The 24,062-nt window shown below is 43.7% G+C and overlaps 1 protein-coding gene across 1 annotated transcript in view; it reads right to left on the reverse strand.

Annotated features, from left to right (window-relative positions):
* The window catches only part of VWA8 (von Willebrand factor A domain containing 8), a 313,781-nt gene that overhangs the window by 231,204 nt on the left and 58,515 nt on the right, over positions 1–24,062 (reverse strand). The window contains exons 5-8 of the mRNA XM_025196153.1: positions 9,049–9,216; positions 4,759–4,923; positions 4,301–4,350; positions 3,896–4,004 (exon numbers count right to left, since the gene is read on the reverse strand). Of these exons, the coding sequence (XP_025051938.1) occupies positions 3,896–4,004; positions 4,301–4,350; positions 4,759–4,923; positions 9,049–9,216 (492 nt within the window). The remainder of the gene's footprint in view (positions 1–3,895; positions 4,005–4,300; positions 4,351–4,758; positions 4,924–9,048; positions 9,217–24,062) is intronic.

The raw sequence follows: 24,062 nt of genomic DNA on the forward strand, positions 1-24,062 counted from the left end.
CCGCTGTCCTTTTTCTGCCTCTTCTGCATCCCCTGACGCTCACTGCTCCGGCACCAAGTTCCAGCTGCTCCTGCAGTCCTGGCAATACAGCCAGAAACCAAGTGGTGCTGGAGCTGCTGGCAGGCAAGCAGGGAGGTGGGGGGAGTGGGGAAATAGCTGCAACAGATGGGGGAGGAAGGGGCAGCGAGCAGGAGCATGGAGTGCAACAAAAGCTGGGCAGAAGCGTGAGGCCCATGCTGATGCACCAGGGCCAGTGCCAGCGAGGCCTACAGCACAGGGGCAGGCACAGGGGGTCTGGCCCGGGGGGGGTCTGTGGCCAGGCTGGCTCCTCCTCTCCCTGCTCGAGCAGCGCAGCCCAGCTCCATACAGCCCCTGATGGCCCAGACCCTGTGCTCCTGGGCAGAAACTGCTGCTCAGCGCAGGGGAAGTAGTGCCCCCCTCGCTGCTGCTGGGTAGTTTTAGCTGCATCCACCCAGAGCCCACACCATGCTAGGCTGCAGAGCAGCTCCTTCATCACCATCTCTGTGCTGCCCAGCATGGCAACAGTGACCGTGTGGAGCAGGTGCAGGGCAACTCACAAGCAGCAATGAAGGAGCCGCACCACAGCCTAGCACGGCGCGGGCTCCAGGCAGCCGCACCAAAACCTGCCGCACGCTGTCGGGTGGGGGCGGGGGTCGCACTTCCCCCATGCCAAACAGCAGTTTCTGTCCAGCTGCTGCAGCTCAGCAATGACAGGCGAGCCCGGAGCTGGTGCAGGGCCCAGGCTGAGCAGCAGTGATGCGGAGCACACTGTTGCTCAGCACAGGGAGGAAGCAGCCCCTCCTGCTGCCGGCGCTCGCTGCTACAGCTGTTTGTAGCCCACACTGGGCTGCCTGTGCCTGGTCTCCGCTGCCACTGCTGCCCCCCGGGGCAGCCCAGGGACAATGGTGATGTGGTGGAGACGCACACAGCCCCATGTGGGCTCCGGGCAGCTGCACCAGGAAGTGTCAGCCGTCTGGAGGGGGAAAGGCCGCTTTTCCCCCATGCTGAGCAGTAGTTTGTCCCACACCGCCACAGCTCAGCCCAGACGGAGCTCAGCCCTGTACCATGGGGCTGCGGCAGGGGGGCTGGGCACAAGTGCCAGTGACAGCCAGGCGGCAACACAGGGCCCTCACCAGTGTCCCGGGGCCAGTGACAGTGGGGCCCAGAGTAGGTGCTCTATGGAGCCGGGCCAGCTCCCCTCTTGTACCCCTGCAAGTCCATGCCCTGTGCTCCTGCTGCCCTGCTCTGGGCTCCGCCAGCACTAGCCTCAGTGCACCAGCGCAGGTCCCACACTCCCGTCCAGCTCTTGCTGCGCTCTGCGCCTGTTCAGTGCCCCTTCCCCCCCACCTACTCACCTAACTGCCTGCAGCTCTGACACCAAGCTCTGACACCACGTGCTTCCTGGATGTATCACCGGAACTTTAGGAGCCAGCCTGGCCCAGTCCTGAGGCGATTGCCTGTGGTCCTTCCCTACCTCCCTCCCCACTCCTTCTCATCTGTATTTCCCTTAGCACAGGGAGGCAAGAACAACCCCAAGCCTGAAGCCCCTGCTGCAGAAGCCCCTGGTAGGCAGAGGCTGGGGCTGATGGGGGCAGGGCCAGGCTGTGCCACTGGCTCCCCCTGGGTCCTACTGCCCTAGCTCCTGTCATCTTTGACAGGCAGCCAGGGGCAAATGAATATTAATTTTCTAATTTTTTTAGGAGCCCCACAGGCTGGATAGAATGGCCTGGAGGGCCGGATGCAGCCCATGGATGTATTTTGCCAGTCTCTGATATATACCCTTTTCTTGGAAAACATTTTATGAAAGATTTTTAGAAAATGAAATGTAAGCATGGCAGGAGAGGGGTGGGGATAAGTAGTAGGGAGGCAGGCATGAGTTAGGGCCAGGAGCCAGGCTGCTTGACTCCCCCACCACCATCCCCCTTATATCTGCCCCTCTGCCATTGCCATTGGGAAGGGGGAGGGTGCAAGGAATTTAAGACAACCCTCCAATAATAAGGTTCTATACATGGGACATTGGAAGAAATGTATAAATGTTCCATATACAGAATCTAATTATTGAGGGGTCATCTTAAAATTCAGAGTTGCCTTGGATTCAGGTAAATATGGTATGTTTTCATAAAACAAACAACATTCCAAATTTTTATTTGATGATGCTCCCTAATTCTGAAGTAAAAGTGCACTCTAGTAAAATGTATTGCTCAGTTCATAAGATATCCTCCTTACAGCATTTTAATAGCACTCTGTCTGTGCAGGGCACAACTTACTCTTCCCCTATGATATTTCAAACAAATCATAATTAACAGACTGGAACAGATTAAATTAGCCTCCTCATCATGCCTGCCTAAAAAAATCCGTCAGTATCAGTGAAGGATTTTCAACTTGAGGATGACAATCCTCTAGGAATATACAAATGACAATGAGGTGAGGAAGAGCAGATAAACTCAATGACCTTCCAACATTGCTATAAAGCAATGATCTTGCTTACAGGAAAGGAGGAAGCCTGGAGTTTAGCAGGCAGGAAATGAGCCCAGTATGGAAAAAGAGAGAATTGCTAGCTTAGGATGCTGTCATTCCAAACCAGTAGAGATAAGAACAGGGGAAAAAATCTTAAACTAATTGTAACAGAAAATGTTCTGGTACATGATTAAAAGACACTGACATAAAATGACAACACACTACATCTTTAATGTAGAATAAAATACATCCTTCATCCCTCAATGAAAATAAATAGCTTAGGGCTCATTTTATTTCCATTACTCTGGAAGTATTCATTTAAAAGTAATTTTTCACTATGTGGCCTGAAGAATAAAATGCTATAATAAATTTAAACATCCAACATACATTTCTTTGCAGAAGTAGTAGAAGAGTGGTTCTCAACCAGGGTGCCATGACACAGGTGCTGCTGTGGCCACAGCAATCAGGTAATAACATTGCCATGCATGTACTCCTGCTGTATTAGGGCTGTGATCAGCCTAAAGCAGGCAGGAGTTGGAGCCCTCCAAGTCCGGCCCCTCTCAAACTCCTCCCAGAAACAGAGGCACATGGGACAGTTTCGCCCACCTGCCTGTTTCTGGGAGAAGTCTAGAAACGCACAGACCAGGAAGGGCTACATAGCATAAGGCAATTCCTCCCTGCTTTAGGCCAATCACAGACCCATAGCAACAGAAGCGTTCACACATGCCACTGTCCTTCCTGGGATGGTTGAGCAGCAGACACGGGGCTATTTTATCTGGAGACAGCAACACCTAGTTCATTGTGTACTGAGGTAAATTGAAGCAGCATTAACAGTGCTTCTCAACCAAGAGGCCACCACTTTTTTGAAAGTGATGGAGGGGTACCCTAACCTTGAAAAGGTTGAGAACCACTGCACTAGAAAGCTTGTTTAATGTTCTCAGTTCTAGTGCTATTCACCTCCTAGTCATTGTTTTGGCATCAATTAAACAGACAAATTGACAGAAATTCTATTTGCACAGCACTGACAACAGCAGGTTCCTGGACCTTGACTAAGACCCTTGGGCACTACGGTGGTAGTAGTAACAGTAGCAATAATAAGTTCCCCACTAATTAATATATTAGACTCAGAGTTAACTCTAAGACAATTGGTCTTCTGCCTAGTGAATTAGTAGAGTATAATCATACATGAAACTACTTTGTAAATCTTTGATTCATCCCTGTTAATTTAACACTTAAACTTGTATGTGACTCTATGCTGGTATGTTGGCTCTTTGGAGCACCTACCCCTTAACACCCTTTTTTTGTTCATTTCAGTTGTGTTCCAAAGACTGCAGTAAAGTATGCATAGTTCAACTTCTGTGAAAGGAATTTCCCAAACTTGTTCATATAGTTTCACTACACAGCTTTAAGTACATACCATAATCCGAACTGCAGCAGATAAACCGTCTAATGGAAAATCTGGAAGCCCCAGTGTTGACGACTCTTGGGAGCAAAGAGTTGCAGCAAAAGACAAGAGCTGAGAAATTCTAGATAAGAAAAAATATGCTGTTTTATACAGAGAAAATGTGTGTAGAAATGTTAAATTCTGGGAAACTAAAAACAGCATATGTTGAAACTAGTTCTGAGTACAGTAAGTTTCATGTAATAAAGTTTTGATGCATTAAGGACCCACAAAGCTATACATGAGAAGCTGTTTAATCATACTCCCACACTTACATTCAATTCAAGTCAATCTCCAGTAATATAGACTACAAAAGGCAATCCTGATAGGACATAACAGTCAACTACTTAAGACTAATTTCTTATCATTATGAAAATGTACCTGTCTGCAGAAATGTTGGATCCAACTGAGTATAATAGCTGAAGACAGTCCTGAAAATAGAACATAGCATCACATATCAAATTAATTTCTGGGTCATACTGCGGATCAAGTTCATATCATACCGAGCATTGTTTATCTTTCCTTTAAATTAGACACCATGCCTTTTGTGGCAAAGAGGCCACCCACTTTCTGAACACAAAGGTAAATTTAAAAAAAGAACATCATGGTGTTAGCATATCTTTCTTTTAGGATTTTATAATGTTTAAGTCATTATGGAGTGTTTCTTCCTTTTCAGTAATTCATTGTACTTCAACATGAACCATCCCCTCCCACAAAGTGTCAAAAGCATTCTATTTACATTCAAAGAGGATTTTTTTAAATTTTATAAAACATTAGGTCAAACTATCTATTAGTTGTGCTCAGCATACAAACTCTAAGTGATCTAGAAGGGCACTTACCCTAAAGGGTAGATAATAAACATCTCTGGCTTGGAATCGAGAACGAAGAGGAGGGTCCAATGGATTACCAGAATACTTCGGTACTGGAAGTCCTAATGCTATCACTCGAAAATCTTCACTGACTCTAACAATCTTCCATGCATCTAACTCAGTTTTAGTATGTTCCTGAAAGAACAGGAAAAAAAGACTTAGAAGTAAATGATATCTCTGGAGAAGCCACTAATAACCAGGGATCCTGGTTTTCACGGATTAAAAAAATTCTAATTTTTCAAATAAAAAAAAGTAACCCAAAATCCACATTTTTTCCGTGATTAAAATGAAACATCACTATATCTATATCTATATCTATATATATATATTTATTAGTGGCATTTCCTTTTAATCATGTAAAAATATGGTTTTTGCATTACTTTTTTAAATCCAAAAATTGGGGATTTTTTTTTAATCAGAGAAAACCAGGATCCCTGCTAATAACTAAACCGCACAGTGAAGACCTATGATCAGAAATCTTCTAACTAACTGCAGTTTTCTGTTGACCTGATCTTTAAAGATGATAAGATGGAATATAGCATGCTGGCCTATGATACTCCATTTGAAGATGATATAACCGAGCTTTCTAAACTAAGGGGTGGTTGAAATATGCTTCAGTAGGTTCAATTTGGAAGTTTTCAGAAATCTAATTATGGATCCCACTAATGGTCAAAGATGTGAACTAGATTTAGAAAAATCAGAGAGACAATGAATCTTCATTATTTTATTCTTTAGAAAGAACCATAGACTTCTATTTTTTTAAATTATTACAAAAAACCCCATTTTGTTTGAATGAAATATGGTCTACAAGAACAACAGTAATACAGGTTTATCACTAAGCATCTATTAATATTGGCAAACTTTAGTTGTTGCCATGAAAGGATTCACTGCACAGACAACAGTCAGCTCTGTAGTCTTCCCACATTACAATTGAACCTTATTTGAAATTGTACATGATTACTTCCTGCAGACCTAGATCCAGTGTAACGATTCACATAGGAAAACAGAGAATAAGCTATAAACTTGTATAATGCAGAATTCCCCACAAACAACTAAGCAACATTAAATTTTGTATCACAATAGAGGATTTATGCAAATCAACTAATATTAGTTGTATGCCTTAGGGAGTAATTTTGAAGCATTCTATCATTAACAAAGTATAAAAAGATGTACTTCATAATCTCAATCAAACCCTATTTGAATTTAAAGTGTGTTCTCATTTCTGCTCTTTAAATTTAGCTTTATTTAAAACAAAAAGATTATTCTTATTTAAAATAACTTTTTCATCAATTATGTCTGCTAAGTGAATCAGCCTAGAATAAAATCAGAAAGAACAAAAATCTTCTCAGAATAGAATTCAATATTACCAGCTCAATGGACAATGCCATGGAGAAGAATTGCTATATTGTGATTCTCCTTCCATAACTTGTGTGGGCTCAGAGCTACGTGAAGCTACATCTCTTCTGAGGACTAAGTTTTTATGGGAAATTTAAAGTTATGATGGTTTCAAAGTTATACCAAATTGACTTTTCTAACTTTTAATTCCTCATAATACAATTGCCTAATGTAATTGCCTTCATCCTAAGGTAAGGGTTCAAAGTAGTGTTGGAAAAAGAAACACAAGGATTGCTGCAAGAGTGGTTCTGAGGGGAAAGAAAAGAGCAAAATGTATGCTCAGCCAAACTACATCACATGGGCTAGAAAGGAATGATCTTTGAACTTAATGTTTGGGACACATTTTTGCCAGTATGTTTTCATAAATATTCAGACAAAGTCTAATTTTAATTTTTTTTTATAAATATCTATTGACTTGCCACTCATAAGGAGCTGGGAAACAGATAAGGAAGAATCAAGTAGAACATAGAAATCAGGCAGGATATGGGCCAGGGAACCATGAGACACAGAAGTACAGGCCAAAGTACTGGCAGAAACATGGGAAAGCAGAGAGCAATCTTCTCAAAGGTAACCTTGCCCCATAAAACTTTGAAAAACTACACAAAAGGTCTAAGTAGCCAGTAAGCAGCAGTCTACAAAATCCCATTTAAGAGATTTTAAATTGCTCTTCTAAATACATTAATGGAGAATTATAGGGTGAGTAAAGGGCAATGAGCAATGTAAGGAATATGGCACCTCATTTCAAGATTCATTTCCAGACAGTCTAATAGGCCAGGGACCGAAGTTAGACAGAAACCGGCTTAAGTGAGCAGAAAGTGGTTTAAACCTGTAACAGAACAGAAGTTTGGTGCACATAAACCAGTTTCAAAATAGCAGAAACTGGTTTAAGATAAACCTGGTTGAATGTATTATCAGACCTAACAGATTTGGGTCAAACCGGTTTATGGAACTTGTGTCCCAGACCCCTTCCTACTTTAAGTTAAATCAGAGTCCCCCAGCATCCCAGCATGCTTTTCAGCCCTGGGCTGGGCTGTCTACTCCAGAGAGCAGGGCTGGCCCGACCCCTCTCTTCCCTAACTGGAGCTCCAGCTGGCTGAGGAGGTAGGGGACTGCAGCCGGGAGACAGCAGTGTCTGCCTGGCTTCACCCTGCCCCGCCCTCCCCTCACTCTCTGCTCAAGCAGGGATCCCTCCTCTCCCACAGGAGAGACTCAAGCAACACGGGCCCCAGACGGCACCTGGCCACGCCACCCCCATGCTACCTAATGCTGAGAGGAGAAGTGTCTGTGTCCATGTCTCCATTTTCACTGGAACAAAAGCAGACAGGACAGTGTTCATTTAGGGCTTTTTGGAACTAATCAGCAGGTCAGCTAGTAATGTCCTTCCGCTCCTTTCTTGGAAAAAGCTGCTTAAGAAAAGCTTGAACTAATGAGAGAGGCTTTGTTTTCTTGATGGGCTGGTAAGCTCCCTACTAGCTCGCTTGCTTCAAAGGCAGTAATCTGTCAGTGTTCAAGAGGGGACACAGAGAGGTATGAGAAATGACCTGGTTTGCAATGAATGCAGTGTCTGTCAGTTTGCTGAAGAAGTAGGGAGGGGGAGATTGAAAAGCTCAACATCATCAACAGATGCATGCAGTCCACACAGGCAGTCCTCCCTCCTGCCCCCCACCTTTGCCTCAGAGTACTAGCTGGGGGCCAGGGTCTAGCAACACTCCCCACCCCTTGAGCAGTGAGCCGGGAAAAGCCTGTTGAGGGCTGCTTTCCCCTCTTCCTTCAGGCACATCCTGGCTGGGGACTGTACAGGTCAGGGTGGTGGTTTAAACCCCTTCCTAATCTTGGCATCTTGCCAGGGCCTGGCCACACCCCCACCCTAAGCTCAGTACTGTCAAAGGGAAGGGAGAGCTCACTCTAGTGCCTCCCAGCTTCTAGCCTGAGCCACTGAAGGCATGTGCCTGCATTCCCTGATTCAAAAGTGAATGTCTATCCACTTGCATATCAGTTTAATCTCTGCAGGTTAGATTAACCTAAAAAGATTGAATCAATTCAGGCTCAAGTTTTTTGAATGTCTGTTCCTATCCATATTGTTTTTAATTCTTTATAAAGAGCATAATGTTGTTTGAAGTACATCTGAAATCCACCTCAACTGTTTTGCCCCAAACAAGCACTCTTGTTTGTGAATGGAAATGTGTGGCTGCTATAGTTAGTGAGTCTACTGCTTTTTATGAAGATCAAGAATTTTCAAAGGAAAAGTATGCACTGTGGGGGTTTTTGCCTTTCTCTGTAGCAGGGGGCACCATCCTCAACCTGGGATCTCTTGAGCATATATTAATATTTTATAGAAACAGGATGTTAGCTTCCATGGTTTTCCTGCTTTACCTGTGGTAGGTTAGGGCGTTCAATTGTGTATTGTATCAAGGTTCACAGCAGTTTTACAAAGAGTTTTGATTTGGATTTGTATAGGACGGCTTGGATAGGGATGATTCTGCCTCAGACAAGGGTTTCAGATACTCAAGCTCTGGAGGTCCCTCTTGCTTTACTTCTCTATGCTTTTATGAAAAAGAATGTCTTTCTTTTACAAAATGTCTAATTTTGCCCATAACCTTTGACTTAACTTGTTTATGGCCTGGCAAAGATGAAGACATCTCCTTGGGACATACCCTATTTAGTTCGGAACAGCTTTTAGACTATCAGCTGTCTGCCAGGCAGCAGTAGTGGCTTTATCCACTCAGCAGAGTTGGAGTAACCCTGCTACTATGAAGACATATCAAGCAAACACAGATCTGCAGACTCGGCCTTTCTTTGAATACAGAATGGCCTCACAGTCAAAAAGAGATGGAAAACCCAGACAGCACAGTGTTTTTTCCATACCTGTAACAGTTTGTCATAGCGTTCAGCAGACATAAGAAATCGTCCATCCTCAAGCTGCATTTCCCGGTTTTCCAACAAATTGTTTAACACTGGCAAGACGTTCCGCTCTGCCTTCTCCAAGCCTTCCAACACAAGGATTCTCCCTTCTGTAGCCGCACGGACTGCACACTTTTTCAACGACAATAAAGCAACATTAGAAAGAAATACAGTATTATATAGCACATGAAACTGAACTCAAACTTAAGAACGTCACCCTACTCACACTTCCTGGCACAGTTTTTACTTATGTGACGGGCTAGCTGGCAGCGACCTAGCCCAGGGGTTTTGAAAGGGCAAAAGATGATTGGAGGACTTGGGATTCCCTTTCCTCACCAATCTGGTAATGATTTGGCCCAGGGGTTTTGAAGGGGTAAAAGATGATTGGAGGACTTGGGATTCCCTTTCCTCACCAATCAGGCCCCAGAGATTCACCCCTCATGTCCCCTGATTGGCCCCTTGGGTCACCTGGAAGGGAATAAAAGGGGCAGCATGGCTGACTCAGGGAGAGACCAGAGAGAGACTACAAGGAAGGAGCTTCAAAGAGCTGAGCCAGCGGGGCAGAAGCAGTTGCCCCAGAAGAGCCTGAAGGACCAGGACCTGCAGGCAGCAGTGGGACCCTCAGCAGCACGGCGTGTGGCCGGCAGGAGAGGCTTCCTGCTGGGCTCCAGGATCCCCTACAAGAGGCTGTGGCCAGCAGGAGGATCTGAGCAGTGACCTGAGGGGTTCCCAGCTTGGCTTCCAGCTCCTCCAGTCAGAGACCAGGCAGCTCAACGTGAGGCCGTGGCTCCAGGAAGGTCAAGACCCCTAGCAGTTTGGAGCAGTGCCAGCACTGGTGGCTGTGTGGCAGTGTTCCTGCCTACCACCTGTGAAATCTGACTTCAGGTCCCAGCTTTGGTGACTTGGGGTGAGTGAGCTAACAAGGAGAAGTTCCTCTTGCAGTAGAAAGGAGCCATTGTGTTTTCCCCCCTTCTCCCCCTCCAGGTACCTAGGACCTATATTTCTTTGTCCTTTGACATTTTGTATTTTGTGCCTTTTTATATTTCCCCAACCAGTATTGTTTGCTCTGCTATTTGTGTTTTATATTTTGTTAACCCTGTCTTTTGCCAATGATTGTAAGTGTCTAACCTTTGTTGAATCCTGCCCCCTTGGGGCACTGTGGTGTCCACTATACCCCCTGATTATGCCTGTTATGTTCCCAGTATTGTTCCCTCATTAAAAGGTATATGATTAAGTCCCCAGTGGTGGTCTGATCTATAGGGGGAGGAGAGTCCCTACACCTCCCACAGCGCTTGTGCACCTGCTTTGATCCCTGCAACTGGAGAGGGGGTACCTTTTGGAGTACCGCCCGGGTTACACTTACATGTCTGAGTCAGTAGGAACACATATGGAATAAAGCATTATAGCCACTAGTAAGCATATGTAGCATCTTGCCTTTAGACAGTGATTAAATAGAAGATATTTTTCTATATAGAGAAAAAGCTACAACAGGTGTTTTTCTCAGCATTTCTTAACATAGTAAACTGAACTGCATTGAAACAATAAGTTTGTGCAATATGTTTTTGGTAAAATATATTGTGTTGGTATTACTTTACTATGAAAAAAGTGATGAAAAGAGATGCATAAAGGAAGAAGTCTAAACGTCTCCCTTTGAGGTTTAGGGCTGGAACTCAGGTTGTGTGGTACCATCCTATTTAGGTAGCACCACTCATATTAACATAATATGTAAGGCAAAATCAGGTTTAAAAATTACACAAAAAGCAAGTGACAATACAGCAGCAAGACTTAAAAAAAACAGTGGAGCATCTCTATAATGCTACATACTCATCCACTGAGCTAGAATTTAATCTGTGAAATCTGTTTTAAGTAACAACTCAAGGGATCAATAAAAAACAGTTGTTCAAAGATCCTTCATGCCTTATATATCTGTACAGTAAAATGTAACGTTCTTCTACTAATGGATATTAATTTTAAAATATATACAATGAATAAATATTTGGTAATAAGATAAATGATAAACTTTGATTTGTGCTATTTAATATTTTGTTTTTTCCAATATTTTTCATTTATTTTCCTTTTTCATTTATAATATGAACATAAGGAAAATGCAGAAGTCACACGTCAAAGTGGATATTTATAATAAGACAAAAACAAATTTAGAGAGTTTTGATTTAGCCATGAGATTACACTTGCGGTATGCCACTAATGCAATCAACATGATGTTGCTCTAATTTTCTGCCAGCATAGCTCTACTGAAATCAAATGTTCTTGGCTATCCTACTGTACAACTGAAGTAATTTAGAAATAAATCAGACTTTTTTTTAAATGATGGAGTCATAAGTCTCCAATAAGCTATTTGGTGGGTAGGGGAAATAGTTTATGAATGGAGGTGATATTTAAATGAAGAAAACTTGAGGGGATCTGTAGTAAGAACCATTTTGGAAGACTGAGGCTTATCCAATAAGGTGTCATATCTAGAATGTATTGTACTTTATGTTGGAGAGTGAGAACTGTTTATAATAATGGGATGTTGATTTTTAATTAAAAGTTCAGCCACAGATCATGCTGAACCCTGTTGTCAATAATTCAAGTAAATTTCCCCATTTTCCCATGATCTTAGTCCAGTTTATTGAACTTTAGATTCACTATTACCGGCCAGTGGAAGATTACTGAATTTCTAATACTTTCTTATTCACACAATCAATTCGCACAATAAAGGTATCCCATAAAGTACCACCTGGGCTAGATTTAGTTACAGGCACAGTCTTCAGGGATCATATCCAGAAGGATTTAATAGCAGTAGTTTCCTTAAAATGCTTTTATCTGTTCATATAACTGCAAAGGGAATATGTCCTAAAGTCCCTTCCCTTCTCAACATCTCTTCCAAGCTCCTACTAGAGCACACACTTAAAAAAGAGGCATTTCCTAATGCCCTGTCCAACACAGAGCCCTTCAATAAACGTGAGTGAGGGACAGAACAGAAGAAAAGAAATGTAAAACAAACCAAGAGAAGGAAATAGAGATGGGGGGAGAAGACAACAGTGGAAATGAAGAGGGAGAGGGGGAACTGAAAGGGAAGGGAAGGAAGACAAGAAGAAAAACTGAAATTATAGGAACAGGGAGTTACAGAAAAAAAGGCCAAAAACAGGGTCAGAAAGGAAAATGGGAAAGGAAAAAATGCTAAGAAATAATGGTAAAGAATAAAAATGAGAATGAAAAATGGAAAGTAAAATCCACAGAAAACATAGAACTGAAATGAAAAGGAATAGACACACACACACACACACACACACACACACACACACACACAGAAAGAGAGAGAGAGAAAGCAGAGACATAAAACTAAAGAAAAAAGAGAACAGCCCAAAACTTGAGTACAAGGCAACAACACCAATTCATGTGTAATGCTGGAGACAAGGTAAAATAAAAGGTAGAAGTAGAAGATCGACACATTTCTTATGCAAGAATCAGATACGGTAGCAGCACAACAAGCTTCTCAAGCCACCTAGTAAGTAGCAAAGGAAAGAGGCATAACTCCAATTCTAATGAGAGCTACTTACAAATAATATTTCAAATAGAGGGTTACCTTGGAGCATGTATCCGGCTAACTTGCCAGACCACTGATATTACCCTGGTGGGCTACATATTGTATACCTTTGTGCTAAGGATGCCTGGACATTATTGTTTCCAAGCTAGTGATCTAAAAGGAAAAGTCACCCTACATATCATAGTACCTATTTCCAGATGAACTCCTCTTCTCCTGAGCCTGTAGATAAAGTGTATGCAATGTTTTGAATCAATAACTAGCTTCAAAATAAATGTCTGTGGAGGCTGGAATGAGGCCTTAATATATCCTTCTCTTCAACAGAATCGCTAGGTAGACTTAAATTAATTTCTTCTAAAAGCTATATATAAATCAGTTTTATTCTGTTTACCCAGAGCCTAAAAATCAAGACCCTTGTCTGACCATTATTTCTAACAGGCAGCATAAAATGTCCACATTCCTACTCTCCATCCCTACCACATAAAATTCTTCTATCAAAGAAAAACTGACTTTGTGGTCTAGAAAATTATTAGTTAAAATAAAAAATGGGTATCAACTGCCCAAAAAGAAACCTGCAGTCTTCAAAGGTGTCAATCCAGTACTTCGAATTTGCAAACTGTTCTTACTCTGTGTAAGCGCGGAGTGTGAGGAAAGCCAGATTGAGCATCAACAAACTATGTCTTTGCCAAGTTGGTAGGATCCTGTATATTTTATAGCGACAGAGCCTTATTGACTTAATTTTACTAGCCAGGGGAAAATACACAAACAGATCATATGATTTCAAAATATTTTGTGTAACCATAGAATCTTTTTGAATCAATTCAAGTATGTGTACTATGGAGATAGGCTGCAGCCTGTAGCTTTCCAGTATCAATGCAAATCCATTCTCAGTCAATTCATGCGTGATAGAAATTCAGGTTTTCTTGCATGTACTTTTCTTGCATGTACAAGTATATGATAGAATTACTAACTTCAAAGAATAACCCATTAACACTGTCATCAGAATTTTAAATAATGAGAAACATTTAAAAATAAAAAAGCAATTGTAACAATTGTATCAACATCCAAGGATACTGATACGAGCCGTAACAAAGTAACTGTTATGCCTACATGTTTCAGTAGCCATAAAATGCAGCAAAATTGCTTCAACTTTAACCCCATTTCATTCAGGGTCAAAGTTAGAATAATTTCACTCAGGGTATTATTATAGAACCATACTGATGTAACAGCTACAATGTAACACCTACTGCACACTCCCAAACAGCAACTCCTTCTCCCCTTTAAAGCAGGGATTGTTAACATTTTCAGAAGTAGTGGGCCAAAATAATACAGCTCAGTCTGAGGAGGGACAGCACTTCTGAGCTAGGCGGTGCTGCTAATCCCAGCTGCCAAATTGCTGTCAGTGTGCACGTGACCTGACTGACATTTTGGAAGCTGCAGAATCCCCCTGCTGCCGAAATGCCACCAAACTGCCCCATTGCCAAAATGCCACCAATATCTAGACTTCATAGGCTAAATTAAATGTTTTGGTGAGACAGATCTGGCCTGTAAGGCTTAGGTTTCCTGCATCTGATTAAAAGGTATGCATATTCTTACCCTGAAGGACCAGATTTAAAAAAAATAATTAAAATTCTATTTTACAACCCATTCCCCCAGACTCAGCAAGCTATTTGACATTTTATTCTAAAAAAAAAATATATATATATATATATATATATATATATATTGCTCAATATACAGCATGACTTTTCAAATCTTCTTTTACTAATTATAATTTATTTTTACTATTGACTCCATCTACAATTAATGTCTTTAACCTTTTATCTATCAAAGTTTTTACAGCATATGCCTATGGGTCACAAGTAATGAATCTTCCCAATCAACCAGAAACAATGCAAGACATTCTCTTAGGTTAGCTGTTATTTCAATTTGTGTGTGTGTGTGTGTGTGTGTGTGTGCGTGTGTTACGAGGAGGGGTGGGTTGAGCTAAAATATAAAACAAATATAGAGATGAAGGGGAGGAAAAGTTTGAAATCCCTCTAGACAGATTTTTTGAAGCAGCTGTTTTCATAATTTTATATATATATACACACACACATATATATACACTTTTATATAAATTCATAAATTCAGTATATAATATATATTGTGGGCAGAGACCCAAAATTATAGAACTAGGAAAAAAGTATTCATATTGCTTTCCTGGTTTTGTTATGAGAGTTCCTGGTTTTCAAGATACTTTTTTACAGGTATAAAATGAAACTGGAATTAGCAAACTCCATTTAGAAATTTAGTGCAGAAGCCATTAGTAGTCTAATAACATTTTATTAAGTCTTTTTGCTTTCAGACAACAAAATCAGCCTATCTTAACTGCTGTGTTTTTCCTGCACATATCCCCCAGAGCAGGTATCCAGGTAACCATGCTTTTAGTGCTTCTGGGTAGAGGTGGGAGGCTGGAAAGAAAGAGCTTGATTCTTTTTCTCATGAGCAAAATAATCCCTTGCTAACAGATACGGTAAATCTGAAAACAAACATTTGACAAAATCATCTCACCCTTTTTAGCAAAAATTAATATTGAGAATCTCAGGGTTAACAACAAGGTAATGAGCTGTATAATTTCAAAACTCACTGATCAATATTTTAAACATAGCCTATCATTGTGCCTTACAGGATGATGAGACACCACAACAGTAGTTTTTGGGGGTAGGGGCCGCTTTTCCCTCCACACCAAGCAGCAGCTTGTGCCCAGACACTTACGCTGCTCAGTGTGGGCGCATGGTCTGGAGCAGGCGCGGGGCAGGGCAGGCCGGGGTCAAGGCTTTGTTGCTCTGTTTTGACCAGCACAAGTCCAGAGTGGGCACAGGGCAGGCCAGGGTTGGGGCTGGGGCTGTTGGCAGTGGCAGGGAGAAGGCACAGGGTGCATAGGCTCCAGGGAAGGGAGAGAGGGGGCTATGCTGATCAGCCTGTGGCAGCTCCTCACAACTGCCTATGTGGCCATGGGACCCAAATAACTGTCCCCCTGTAGTCTATGGAGCTGTGAACAATTGGGCTATTTGCATTACTAAATGTTAGAAAAAGCTGATAGGTGAGCTGGACGTGGGAAACCACGGTTCTCTATATAACACTGACTAACCCATCTTGTTGTCCAGTTTTCAGATCAGGGTAATTAAGTACCTGGTTGTTTTTCTTTTTTTAATTTTTAACAAATGCAAAAGCTGCTGAAAAATACAGTAGTGGATTTACTGCAATTATCCTTTATTTCACAGATTGTAATTGATAGATTGTAAGTGGCTGGAAGGGACCTTGCAAGATCATCAGGTCCAGCCCCCCTGCACTAGGCAGGAAAGACAACTGGGGTCAGGTGACCCCAGCAAGGTGACCATCCAGTCTCCTCTTGAAGACTTCCAGGGTAGGTGATTGCACCACCTCTAGAGGGAGTTTATTCCATAGTCTGGACACCCTAACTGTGAAGAAATTTTTCCTAGTGTTAAGTCTGAAGCAGTCTTCCAGGAGTTTGTGGCCATTACTCCTGGTTTTCCCCAAGGATAACCTGGTGAACAGTTGTTTGCCGAGTACTTGATGTATTCTCCTGATAGAGCAGTAAGCTTCTACCAAATCCCCTCTCAGCCTTCTCTTTTTTAGGCTGAAGGGACCCAAGTCCCTCAGCCTTTCCTCGTATGGCTTGCCTTGCAAGTCTCTGACCATACAGGTTGCTCTTCCATTGACTCTCTCAAGCTTTTTCACATCCTTGTTGAAGCGCGATGCCTGGGACTGGATGCAGTACTCCAGCTGCGGTCTCATCAATGCTGAGTAAAGTGAAAGAATCGCTTCCTTGGTTTTGCTTGAGATGCATCGGTTGATGTATGCCACAGTATTGTTTGCCCTGCTGTCTACAACATTGCACTGATGGCTCATGTTCATATTATGGCAGGGGTTTTCAACTTTTTTGGATCAGTGTACCCCCAGGGGTTGGACATGGAGCTGGGGAAGGTGGGGGTGGCACATGGCTGAATGTAGAGTGGCAGCAGCTGCCGCGTGCAAGCTTCCCCCAACCCCCACGGGATGATGCGTGGCAGTGCTCTGTCCCCACCCACTGCATGTACCCCCCGAAGGGCCTTCTCAAGTACCCCCAGGGGTACACATACCCCCCATTGACAACCCCTGTACTATGATCTATTATTACCCCTAGGTCCCTTTCAGTTGTGGTGTTAGTCAGTTTGGCGCCACCAAGCCTATAAGCATGTTGGGGATTGCTCGTTCCCAGATGGAGCACTTCACAATTTTCAATGTTGAATTTCATCTAATTCTGATCCACCCAACTTGCCAGGCTGTCTAGGTCTGCCTGCATCTGCAGCCTATTTTCAAGTGTGACCACACTCCCCCATAATTTGGTGTCATCCGCGAACTTGGCCAGTGAGCTCTTCACCCCCATATCCATTGATAAAGAGGTTGAAAAGCACTGGACCAAGCACGGACCCCTGAGGGACACCACTGGCCACTTCTCGCCAGGATGACGCAGATGCGTTCATTAGAACTCTCTGGGTCCTACCCTACAGCCAGCTTCCTGCCCACCTAACTGTCAAGCAATTAAGCCCACAATCCTCCAATTTTCCCATGAGAACATCATGGAATACCAGATCAAAGGCCTTTTTGAAGTCTAGGTATACAATGTTGACATCCTCTCTCTTATCCAGGTGGCGAGTTACCTGGTCATAGAAGATAAGATTGGTAAGACAAGACCTGCCCGCAATGAAGCCATGCTGGCTGTCATTCAGAATCCTAACTTCTACAAGTGAATCACACAGATTCCTTGATGAATTTTTCCAGGATTTTCCCTGGGATAGAAATTTTATATAGTTGCCTGGGTCCTCTGTCCTCCCCTTCTTGAAGATGGGCACAACACTGGCCCTCTTCCAGTCTTCAGGGACCTCCCCCAAGCGCCACGAGTTTTGGAAGAGTTTCCCCAGAGGTCCCGCTATGACTTTGGCCAGCTCCTTCAGCACTCTCAGATAAAGTTCAGTCAGTCCTACTGACTTATAAATGTCTAATTTTTCTAACTGATCATGCACCGGCTCAACGTCAGCAGTAGAAAGGAGGGCATTCCCAGCTTGCCCATTCTGAACTTTATCTAGTATGATTTTCCCTTTATTCCAGTGAAATACCAAAGCAAAGTAGTCATTCAGGAGTTCAGTTTTCTCCTGTGTCAGTAACCAGCTGTCCTGAGTTGTTAAGCAATGGCCCCACACTTCCATTTGTTTTCCTCCTGTTCCCTACATACCTAAAGAAGGACTTTTTATTGTCCTTGATTTCTGTTGATAGTTTAAATTCAGTCGCCACCTTAGCCTTTCTAATATGCTCCCTATAAGTGCAGGCTATTGTTGTATTGTCCAGAGGACTGTACCAAGCTTCCATTGTTTGTATGCCTCTTTCTTCTTTTTCAAGAGGACCAGGATATCCCTATTAAGCCAAAGGGCTTACCAGCCCTTCTGCTACCTTTTCTCTACAAGGGAATGGACTTCTTTTGTGCTTCAAGGATTGTGTCCTTGAGGATCGACCACTTTTCACGCACTCCTTTCACCTTCTGTCCCTGGTCCTGCAGCGTTTCCCCTACTATTGCCCTGAGCCTGTTGAAATTTGCTTTTCTCAAGTCCAAAACTTCAACCCTGCTATCTGATTTGCCTGCCTTGCGACAAACAGTGAACGTAATGGTTTCGTGGCCACTGTCGCCGAGGCTAAGAAAGGGGCAACTGGGAATGGGATCCTTTAGTAGGAAGCAACTGATTAAATTAACTAAATTAATCATAACATGCTTCTTCTACAGTAAAAATGTAAATAACATCAGGGTAGAAAGAATGAACAAAAGAATTCTTCAGACGCTTTCAAAACTAAATTTGCTACTGCATTAAACTTTCTATATTGAATGGGAAGACTAGAACTCAGAGGGAAATGTAACTTTCAGAAACATGAAGGACTTCGAAACATAGTAAACAATAAAGTTTAGTGTGCATCTTCCACAAAGTTTTTAACATTCTTCTAGTCAGTGTGCTAGAGGCAATATCTTTTATTAGACCAACATTCTTCAACACATGCAATCAGACCTATGGTTGGTTGCTAAAAAGTAAGAGGCCTTCAGCTTCCAAATACCACTTTATTATGAAGCTCTCAGGAAGTCTTTCTGAACATCTATAAATGCATCAATAACTATATTTATATTAGCGCCACAGCCAAGAAGGTCTTTGAACAAAAGACACTAAACATACAAAGCACTGGAAGGAGACTGGAGAAACTTGATGGCCGATATGGTCATCAACCTCTGTGGCAAACTGACTTGACCTAACAAATGTCACTAACAAAAAGACCATCCTAGAAACACAATACTCCAAAATGATTCAAGGCACCTTTTGTTGGACAATCTGACTCATCACAACTACACAGATTATACGTTAAGCCCAGAACAAGAGAGGCTGAAAATGTGGTTTATGGAATGGAATCTTGAATTACTTCTTTCTCTTCTAACACCGAAAATGAATAGTTCTATTACTACCCCAAGTTTATTTTGCCAAAGAATTGTATCACAATTGGTTGAATCAGAGAAAGTAATAGAAGTAAAAGTCATGGAACTTAAACGTCATTTTAATCTAGTTCTTAATTTTGAATTTAAAAAATTTAAATTTTAGGAGGCCTGTTTTTTGTACAACCAGCTCAATATTATTGGAGAATATTAAGATTGGTTTGTTTGTAACTTTCAATACGTTAAATATTAAAAAGGCAATAATTTACTGGTACATGGTTTTAAAATTGGTTTGTTGCTGTTGCTAAATTAAATATTCTTGAGTGGCAATTACAACCCACAGATAGTTTTGTTGATAAATACAGCATTTAATCTTATTGTAGCAACACAATATTTATTATAGCACTAACAGTTCTCCAAGAAAGCAGAACACATGGTCCAAAATGTAAGATGGCAGAGTTACATTTTCCAAAAGCATTTTCCCACTAGCTTAAGTAAGTCTGTTAAACCTTGGGACAGAAGTTACACATAAACCTGTTTGAGAGAGCAGAAACTGGTTTAAACCCATAACAAAACAAAAGCTTAGTGCACATAAACCAGCTTCAAAATAGCCAAAACTGGTTTAAGATAAACCTGTATGAATGTAGCATCAGGCTTAACTGATCTCGGTCAAACCAGTTTATGGAACTTGTGTCTCAGACACCTTCCTGGTTTAAGTTAAATCAGAGTCCCCCAGCATCCCAGTGTGCTTTTCAGCCCTGGGCTGTGCTCTCTGCTCCAGAAAGCAGGGCTGTCCCTACCCCTCTGCTTTCTAGCCGGGGCAGGGGCATGGCCAGATGCTGGCCTGGCACAGCCGCTTAAGGGAAGAGGCAGGGAGGTGGTTTATTCTTCCCCACTCCCCTCTCCCACCAGAGGACCGCTCTAGCGGCAGGGACAGGGGCATGGCCAGAGCCAGCGGGCATGGCCCCACCATCTGCCTGGGGCTGAGGCTGGAGGCTGAGCTAGGCCAGGCCACGGGTACTGCTGAGGGCGTGCATGAAGAGGCTGGCTCAGGGCGGGCAGGCCCTTCCCAGCCACCTATGGCTCAAGCTGGGGTCACAGGACCTGTGCTCCCGGATTGCTCCGGGCTGCCATGAAGCTGCAGCTGGCTGGGAAGGGCTTGGCACAGGTTGCTGGGGTAGGGCCCTTCTCAGCCGGCTGCGGCTCTGTGACAGCCCAGCCCAATACGCATGGATGGCAGCTGGCTGGGCGGCAGCTGGCTGGGCAGCAGCACAGAAGCAACACCACTGCAGCTGTAGGTGGGTGCCTTGGCAGCCAGACTGACAGTGTGGGCCATGTTAATCATGCCCATGGCTGCCCAGCCTGGTTTAGGGGCACCAGCAGGCCAGAAGTTCGGCAGCTGCCCACTGCAGGGGCTAGTGTGCTCGCAGCCACCACCGTAATGCCCCCTGTCCATCACTGTGCAGCACCCAGCCGGCATTAGCCACACCAGAAGCTATGTGCTGGCTGGGGCTGGCAGGGCTGTTCTACCTGCCTTGCCTCCGGTTGCCTGTGCTGCCATCCCTGTCCCTGACACGCTGCTCTGGGTGGGCAGGAGGTAAGTTTCATCCTAGTGGCTTCTGCCCAGTGCATGGAGCTCAAACTCCAGCTCCTGGTCAACTTCCACCCACTCCGTCTGCCCGGTGCAATGAGCAGCCCCTACAAGCAGGAGGAGTGAAAGGAAGGCAGCCAGGAACTGGAGCCAGAGCTCCATGCGCTAAGCAGAAGCCACCAGGATGAAACTTCCCCGCCCCCCGGTGAAGCGGTGCAGCACAGACTTCCACGCACCCAGCACGGTATGGCAGGAATAGGAGCTGCAGCTGGAGGTGAGGGGAGCAGAACTGCCCTGCCAGCCTCTGCCACTGCACAGTTTCTGGCCACCCCTCCACCCCAGGACAAGCCTGGCAAGGGCTGCTTCCCCCTCCCGCTCCAGGCACACCCTGGCTGGGGTTCTGCACGCCAGGCTTGGGGATTAAACCCCTCCCCAATCATACTTAGTGGCCTGCCAAGGGCCTGGCCATGTTCCCCAAGTCAGTTTCCCTCCAGCCTTGTGGCTGCTATGGAAGGAAAGGGAGGGTTCACTGTAGCACCCCCCAGCTTCTAGTCTGAGCCACTGTAGGCATGTGCCTATATTTCCTGATTCAAAAGTGAATGTCTACTCACTTGCAAATCGGTTCGGTCTATGCAAGTCAGACTAACTTACAAAGACTGAATCAATTTAGGCTCAGGCTTTTTGAATATCTGTACTTAGCCCAAGTGTATAATTAAGAAGATATTACTCAGATATCTTAATTTCTTATCATAAGCTATACATATGTTATGATACCATTCAGGTTGTGCAATTTTACATATACTTCCCTTACCTAACCTCAAAAATATAATATATATTTTTGATAAAAGTTTCTAAGCCTTAGTAAAGGCTTAGATTGAAAGGAGGCTAAAAAAAACCTCTCTCACTGAGTTTATGCAACAGCTACTGGATTTGTCTCATGAACTAGGCTGACCAGCAAAATTTTCCACGTCAGTTTTTCTACCACCTTTTTTACTTTTCTATTTACCACTGATTGTTTGCTTGCATATCAGTTTCCCTATTTGGGTAAGTTAAATTCTCTTAATACTTTTAACAAACTTGTTCCCTGTCCTAAGTAATTGTCCAGTGGGAATTAATCCTTTTCACTAACCACACATATGTGTGCACGTGCATGCACACACGCACACAACACAAATACTTGTTGGAATGGTTTAGTGTCTTTAGCTTCTACTTACTACCCTGTACCAACTCTTACTGTTTAGTAATGGAGAGAAGCAGACTATAGCAACTTGCTCCTGTGGAGCAATATAATCATGGGGAGGAGGAAAAACTGTAAAACAACATAAGTTGGTTACCTAGTCTTTGGCTTCTGCAGGCAGGCTTTGCCCCCTGGCTTCTGCAGGTGGGCTTTGCTCAGCCAGTCCCTTCCAAACCAACTGCAGATTTAAGGCCCCTGCCACATGTTCAGGTAAAGGTGTGATGGGATCTAATGCATAATCCACATAACTGCAGTTCTAGCCATGTCACACATGTATGGCAGGAGACACAACTGTAGGACAGAGCATCAGATCCCAACACATCTTATTGCTGGTGCAGGGGGAGCCCAGGACCATGTTCCCAGGTTCCCCCTGCACCAACAAGTAGCAAGCTCCCATGGCAGTGAGCCCATGGTATGCTTCGAGGTCTGGAAGCCCCCCATCAGCTGATAGGACTCACAGCCTTGGGGGTGCACCTGGCCACACATTCTATTAATGGTGTCAGAGGAACCAGTCAAAAAGTTATAACACATTTTTTGTGGAATAACTTTGTGGCTTATTTCTTATTTTATGATACCATTAATTGCTTGAATGTGTAGCCAGGTTACAACTTAATATGTGATTAACTGGAAATCGCATCTTAAGTGTAATGTGTGGCAGGAGTCTAAGCAACAAACAAGCAAACAAATAAACAAACCAAACCAAACCCAACCGCCTTGTAAGGAACATACTGCCCTGTTAGAGATAGAAAAAGAGTTACTATGCTTTATATGTCTAAATTGAGTCAAATTAATTTCCAAAATTGGGGCTGCTGTAAAAACAGCAGCTGAGGAAAAAGCTCAGCGAGCCTCTGAAATTGAGGAAAAGGAGGAGCAAATCCAAATTCTAAAAGATAAATGCGTCCAATTGGAAACCAGTAATCAGATTCTAGAGGGGCTGTCCCGAAATTTGGAAAATGAGAATGAGCAATTGAGAAAGATAAATCGAGACAATGCCCGACAATTGGAATTATTGGACCAAGAAAAGGCTAGCTGAGAAGCCTTGCAAAAATTGGTAAAGACAATGGCTAAAGACCAAGCTGAGAAGGGAGTCAATGTAAACCATAGCCCCTGTCTAAATACCATTAGCCGCTTGAAAAAGGAGCTCCAGGAGCGTAGCCTGCTAGTAGCAGCTGTCATCCAGGGAGACCAAGCCTGGGATTCAGACATCCCCTTCAATCCGGGAGAGATTTGGGGTGGGGAGATGTGGGAAGACCCAGAAGATACAGGGGATCCCTCCTCTAAAGACCCTAACTCTGAAAAGGAGAGCACCCTGGTACCTAAGGTGAGGGCAATCACGCAGATTTCAGTTACTCGGGATGCACAGGGCAACCCTAGAGATACCACACAAGTGACGGTTCCTCTTAGTGGAGCTGATCTAGCTGCCCTGGGTAAGACCCTGGGACCTGCTAACATTAGGAATTTGGGACAGTGGTTGTAGAAATCCCTGAATGTAGTGGAGTGTGAAACCCCCAGTACCCATGAATGGTACCACCTATTAAGGGCTTGTGCCACCCCGGAGGTTCAGGCAGCAATGAGCCCTGAGAGTGGCTTTGGGGTAGACACTATTCCCTGGAGTGTAATGGATTTGGGAATTAATCTAGGGAGGAAAACATTTAAGGGACAATTTGGGGCAAGTCACCATACCCCTGGGGAGCCTGTGAGGGACTGTGTAATCCCATGTCATGTTGGAGCTATTATCAGGGTCAGTGCTGCCCTTCAACAGGGCAGGCAACCGGACACATGATATAAGAGATATAGAGTACCCCCTGGGATTTTGGAAGGAGGTGCAGGAGGGCATGCACCAGTCTATAATCGGGCTAATGGGACCACTCCAAGAAGCCCGGAATTATGCTCTGGGAGAAGTCCTAGCCCGGGCTCAGGATGCAGAGCGATTAGTTGGATGACAAGGGGGGGTGATTGCAGCCACCCAGTTCAAAGAAAAGCCCAATGACACACCAAGTTATGTGGTTACTTACTCCAATGAGAGCGCATACCCCAAATCTGACAGGAGGGGTGGAGGTCCAAATCAACGCCCCAGTCCATACTGGGTTAACTC

This window comes from Alligator sinensis, unplaced genomic scaffold (assembly GCF_000455745.1).
Source record: "Alligator sinensis unplaced genomic scaffold, ASM45574v1 scaffold59_1, whole genome shotgun sequence".
Lineage (NCBI taxonomy): Eukaryota > Metazoa > Chordata > Crocodylia > Alligatoridae > Alligator > Alligator sinensis.